The sequence below is a fragment of the Seriola lalandi genome, unplaced genomic scaffold (assembly GCF_002814215.2).
Source record: "Seriola lalandi dorsalis isolate HSWRI2012SDOR001 ecotype SW California unplaced genomic scaffold, Sedor1 jcf7180002051654, whole genome shotgun sequence".
Taxonomy (NCBI): Eukaryota; Metazoa; Chordata; class Actinopteri; order Carangiformes; family Carangidae; genus Seriola; species Seriola lalandi.
This window is the reverse complement of record NW_019522207.1, coordinates 7,964-14,272: the sequence shown is the minus strand read 5'-3', so window position 1 is coordinate 14,272 and position 6,309 is coordinate 7,964. Positions and strand designations below refer to the sequence as shown.

Below are 6,309 nucleotides of genomic sequence, written 5' to 3'. Positions count from 1 at the left end.
TACATTCTAAGTAGATAAAATTGGACGATGAGAGAGACACGACAAATCTGTTTTGATGAACTGCAAACCCTGCACGGCAACAGATGTCGCTTTTTCTGTAGCACGACAAGAATTATCACACTCATATGAAGACTGGCTGGATGTCACCAAACGCACTGTGACTAAATTACTACTAAAACTCAACACTGTCCTGTTGTGTCGTTATGTCGCAGGTTTCATTTGATTTTCTGTTGATTGATCTGAAACTGTCGAAGCAACATGAAGAGACATAGAGAAACACTACAGATATAAAATACTCTCTAGTAGGCTTTGTACCAAATATTTGGTGTCTGCAATGAAAGTCTTTAGTTACCACATGAGCACAGCTTCATCAAACCTTTCTGACTGATTTAACACTTGTGATTTTGTTCGCAGTCATAGATGAAGACGATGAGGAAAAGAAGCAAAAACGACACGACAGCGAAGGTAAAAAGAATAAACTCATAGTCATTGACACTAGTATTAGCACAGACGTGTGTCATTATTCATATTCACCTTTTAGAGTGGAATATTTATTTATTTAATTTTCTTTGTAGATGACGTTGGAGTTTTTAACTCTACTTTTCTCGTTCTCTCAGTTAACAACAGTGCTCAGATCGTTTCTGCATCTGCTGCTGTTTTCATCATTGTTGTGTCAATCGCTGTAAGATTTCATCACTAACACACACGCGTCACGTAAGTCACTTATTTGTGTATTATATATTGTTTGAATAACTGAACTTGAATAATAAAACGTGTGTGATATGTTCATATACAGCATTTTACCACCTGAGTAATATTATTATATAAAATGAACTGATACAATTGTTTATGATTTCACAGAACAAGGAAGTCTACTGGCAACACCTGACCAGACTACAGGATAAATGTAGTGTGCACTGATTGTGTGAGGTAGATATCTACAGTCAGTTTATTACCTGCCGTAGATTCAGTTTAGAGAAGCAGCAAGAGCAGAAGCTGAGTGATGAGTCAGCATAAAAAAAAACATGTTTAAGTCAAAATAACCACAAAAAAAGCTAATACCAGTTTAACTATTTTTCCATTTTTTGAATATTTTGTTTGTGAACGGATGAACTACCACTTACGCACAATCACACCTATGACGTGCAACAGCTGTGAGCATAGTTGTGCTCATTTGTATTAATGAATAAGCTTTTATTGCCGTGTGCAAAAGCTCATCAATCAGCTTCTGCCCCAGTGCTCCGGCTGCTTCTTTAAACTTAATCTAATGCAAGTGATACGCTGACTACAGATATCTACCTCCCATGTCTAATAACCAGAACGATCACTTTAAATATGAAGTCTTAAATGTGATTAATTACATCAAACTGATGTCACTATTTCTATGAACCTTTAAGCTGTGGGTTTGCTGTTCTTTTACCATCCTGTTTATTTATGTCTGGTGTATTTGAATATCTTCTCAGTTAAAGGAGTGGTGCCATATTTATACTGAACAGCAGAAAATCAATAACAATAACTGGAATGTGGAGTATTTGAATTTATTCACTTTTTTTTTTAAATGTTTATGATTCTGAGTCATTATCTTGTAAAAAAAAAAAAAAAAAATTATAATGATTATATAAGTTTATTAAATTGAAGTGAATGTTTACACAATAGTTTTTAGATATTCAGAGGAGAAAAACTACAGGCACGTTCCACATTGTTGCTGTGGTATTTCAGGTGACGGGACTCAACTGTTGTTTAAAAGAACAAACTTAATCACTGCTTTTCTCTGGCCTCAGGGAGTTTTTCACCATTGTACTTAAACTGACTGTGCTTGTTACCTGTCTGCACCTCTGCTTTGGCATATTAAAGTTTATTTGCTACAAACAGCACAATGTACTTTACATATTACTTTCTTCAGGAATCAGGTGATTTCCATTTATCTCCTTGCGGTATGAATACATATTTTATGTTGTCATTAAATGTATTTTAAGCAACGATTAATTTGAAAACTCATACCCGTCCGAGTTAAATAATTAACACAGATCCATTTAACTTCATTTCAGGTTTGTTTCTTAACTTGTTCCAAGAAGTGGTCACTGCACCGTCGTGACCCATTTACACAGCTCTGTATTGTAGCAATACAACAGTTTGTATCACGGACGCTCGAGACGCTGTTCACTCTCAGACTTCAGATTTATTGTGTTTTAACCACAGAAAACAACAAAGAGAAGCTTCACTCAGCAGCCAAACCTCAGCAGTTTCCAATCGCATTGCAAACCGCATAATACAGGTTATTTAATCAAATGAAATGTGCCAAAGCACAAGCTTCTACCTTTGTCCAGTAGAGTTATATTTGTTCTTTTAATTTGAAGTCATTTCACAGATTTTTCAGTTTAAACTGGACATATTTTATTATTATAATGGTTTTTTTCTGTTGGCCTGTTTGTGGGCTTTAAAATGGCACAACATCCTCTACATATATGCACTTCTGAGAAATAACACTCATCTAGTTTCAATACTTTCCATCTCACCACAACCGACCCACACAGGCAGAAAATCAGGCCATTTCAGTAGATCAGTGAAAATAAATACGAATAAGCTTTTCCTGTTTGTAATTTAAAGTAACATTTATATTATATTATAAGAATGTGAGTAAAGACTAAAGCTAAATTGCCATTTACAGAAGTTATTGGTGTCACAAGTGCGTCATTGTCCAGCGAAAGACGTGTCTCTGATGTTGCGTAAAGTTTTGAGTAAATTCTGGACAGAGATTAAATGTCAAATGGAAAAAACAAAACAAAAAAAAAAGACAAAACAAAAGACGTTTGAGGTAAAAACTTCACACCTCACACAAACGACCCTCCACTTCCTTTTCACACTCAACAGCAGTTCACACAACAATTACACAGCTAAGCTAAGCTAAGCTAAGCTAGTTCTCTCTGTGTTTGCATCTTGTGTCTCGTCAACACATTTAAAGAATATGGCATTAAAAAAACCTACGAACAAAAAGGAAATCTTCCGTCCACGTTGGAGACCACTACTGTTATTTCCACAGTGGACTGGAGGGACAATCACGTTCACTTTTCAAAGATCTGTTTTCGTCTGCAGCCAAGTTTCAGTTTGATTCATCTACTAAAATACCACGTAAGCTTGTCCTCTGACCGTCCCACCCCCAACAGCCTGATGGGAAAAGGTCTGAACAGAGTTATTACCGTCAGTTACTACTGCGCTCGAGCTTCCCAAGAAGTACCCAGACAGTTTGTTGCCCTAGATAAACAAGAATACTGTTAGTAATAAAGACAGGACTAAAGCATTATTTTTTGAGTTTAATGGTTCATTGTTGACATTGGAAATAGTGGAAATAGTAAAGTATCAGGGAGGTTATTACTGATTAAGGTAATCCATTGCAATTTAACAATTTATGTAGCCTTTCGTGTAAACTAACGTTAATCTGTTAAGCATGAGAACCAATTTAATCATAATTTATCATTTGTTAGATGACATCATTGTTATATAATCCCACTCCTTGTGGATGTACGTTTACATCTGGTTACTTTTTACAGTGTTTATTCCCCAACCTTAACCATGGGCTTTTAGTTGCCTAAACTTTGACCGTAGAGGTGTCAGATCAGGACACTCAGTCATTTTTGTAATGGTTATATGTATATATATATATATTTTGGAAGGCATGTGAAAAGAGGACGATAAGCATGGTAGGACCTTGTTGGTCATTACGTCTACGAGGTCTTTGTAAACTCTTCACAACAATCTCTGCTGACCTTGAATGAATGAATGAATCTCGTGTGGTGACGGGTCGGAAGCGATGCAGAATTTCTTGGCCGCTTGTTACTGGTTTGTCGAGCTACACGACTATATCCATGATGACATCGTTGCTGCCTCTTCTCTTTGCAACCGTCTGAGCTGCTGCGCAAAGAAAGAAACATCATCAGTGGTTAAATTTCTATCTTCTATCTTTTAAGAGCAAGCAGTTACTCTGTTTAAACACAGTCTGATTAATAGCTGAAAAACCACCTGGACAATCTGTTTGTCATGATTGTAGGATGGTTCCACTTTACAGATTTGTAGTAGTTCAGCAGAGAAAAGGTACAGAGATGCCAGAGAAAGATGTCAAGAATGTCTTTGGCATCTCGACCTATTAGTTGCAAAAGCCGATGAAATCTTGAGAGTGACAATTTAACTTTAGGGTTTCTTTGTGTCTCAGACGAGCCGGTTCGATGCCAGTTGAGTCAATCAGGTTGAACGTGTAGGTTTATGTGTGTAAAAGTTTATATACAGTCACGTGGTTCACATATTATTCAAGAGAAAAGCCTTAAATCTAATTATTTTCCACATTGTGTGACAAAAAATATTCACTGGAATCATCGGCGTAATGGATGATTCCAGTGAATATTTTTTGACGACACCTGAGTGTTTTTATATCACTTTCTTTCTACAGGCGACAGTTGATTATCAAACACTCACTGTTGAAGGTTGGGAAGATGTTGCAGAAGTTAAACAAGAGGTAAACATAAAAGAACTTAGCTAGCCGATAGCGCAGCTTGCTAACTGAGGTGGTTTGTTGCTTTAGCCTGATATGATTAGCTAGAATTAGCTAGTAGAAGAAAGATTGTCTCACAGGAGTTTACCCACCTCTCCTCCTGTCTCTGTATATGAGTCCCAGTAAGATGGTGGATAGCAGGTAAGGAGTTCCCACCAGCAGGTGAAACATGATTTTCAAGACAGAAACTGAACATGAAGCAGTCCGAGATGAGGATGAAGCTGTAAAGATAAAACGATTTTTAAAAACTGTCCCAATAAAAGGAAGAAAGAAACTTCACATTTCATAATTTTATAGTTTCCTTCACATGTATTTCAACTTTGCAATATAGGTATAAACTTTTTGTGGGATTGTTTGGTCTCTTGATTCATCTTTTCATGAGAAATCAATTTTCAATCAGACAGTGGACCAAAACAAAAGAATACAATGAAAGATGTGTACAACAGTTTTGCAAATAGATATTACAAAGTACTAGCAAACCATGTTTACAGAGCTTACGTTAAAAAAATAAAAACAAAGTGAAGAAAATGAAGAAACAGGGACAGTGAATAAACATATACGATGTGCATAAAGATCCGTTTAGGATAACGTTGGTTCTTAACCCTTTAGGGAAGCGACTCTCTGTTGGGGATGAAAATATTTTGAAAATGGGGGCTGCTCTCAAAAACCTCCATAGATATCTTTGATAACAGGTTGAAAAGCAGTGACCCCTGGTTGAAAGCTTCATGTCTGTTGCCCCCGTCACCACATCCAGTGGTGATGTCACTTTGTACTGACACGCCCCCTCGAGTACACTTCTACCTCACTGCAGTCAAATGAGACGTTTGGCCATCAGAGGTCAAAGATCTCACACTTTAAAGTCAGTTTCCAGGTGTTGCGGAGGTGTACTGGATATGTGATTAAGGTAGTTTAAAGGTTTTTGTGTCCCAACAAGTTCATATAGTATATTTGTCAGCCATTTTCTCAGTTATATAGCAACTGTAGACTGGTCGTCTCACCTTCAACAGCCAGCCAGCTGGCTCTTGATTCTTCACCTCCAGAAACGCTGCACATGTAGAGGCCTTCATCAGATTTGGAAACACTGTGAATGGTCATCTGACCCGTGGAGCTGCTGCCGATGGGGCGGCCATCTTTATAGAAATTAAACACGTGGTCGGGGGAGCGCGTCTCAGCTTTGCAGTACAGAGTCACAGCGGCTCCCTCCGACACAGGGAGGGCGGGACTTTCCAGGATCACAGTACGATCTTTACAAAAAGAAAGAAACTCTTCTTAATTTCGAACATAATCCTAAACCTAAATGTGGATTTTGATGTGGATTAAATGCAGCTTTCAGCTCAACTCCAGGCAGGATAATATCAAACACCCCACTTGTTTTCAGTGTTGTGTGCCGTACCAGTGATGGTGATGTTGACACCGTTGCTCTGCTTCCCGTCCACAGACTCACACCAGTACACCCCGCCGTCCGATGGGTAGATGTTTCCAATGATGCAAGTCGACCCCGAGGAGGTGGAGCCCCAACCTAAGGAGCAGGGTCTGACCCCGCCCTCCAGCGTTTTCCTCTTCACCTTCCACCCGGTGGAGTTCAGCACATCCTCGCAGCTCATGGTGATGGTGTCGTACCTGAAGAACTGAGACCTGTCAGGGCTGACCCGAATACAGGCCGCTGGGAGGGGGAAGCAGAGAAGAGAGGAAGATGAGGAAGGAAGGAGTGCAGGGAAGAAATCAGGAAAACAACAAAAGGGAAGGAGCAGACAGCAAATAGTAGA

General features: G+C 38.6%; 1 protein-coding gene and 1 long non-coding RNA gene across 2 annotated transcripts; one reads left to right on the top strand and one right to left on the bottom strand.

Moving 5' to 3' along the window:
• The first annotated feature begins 41 nt into the window (after window positions 1-41).
• On the top strand, window positions 42-1,871 carry LOC111649671 (uncharacterized). The gene is made up of 3 exons (XR_002760321.2): window positions 42-465; window positions 618-714; window positions 862-1,871. It is a non-coding gene; the product is annotated as an uncharacterized LOC111649671 (long non-coding RNA).
• A 1,452-nt stretch (window positions 1,872-3,323) lies between these two features.
• LOC111649667 (basement membrane-specific heparan sulfate proteoglycan core protein-like) lies at window positions 3,324-6,238 on the bottom strand. Its single transcript, XM_023399390.2, has 4 exons — window positions 5,937-6,238; window positions 5,542-5,787; window positions 4,636-4,764; window positions 3,324-3,909 (listed from the first exon to the last, which is right to left on the bottom strand). The coding sequence occupies exons 1-4, from the start codon at window positions 6,145-6,147 to the stop codon at window positions 3,848-3,850; spliced, it is 648 nt and encodes a 215-aa protein (XP_023255158.1). The 5' UTR covers window positions 6,148-6,238; the 3' UTR covers window positions 3,324-3,847.
• Between the last annotated feature and the right edge of the window lie 71 nt (window positions 6,239-6,309).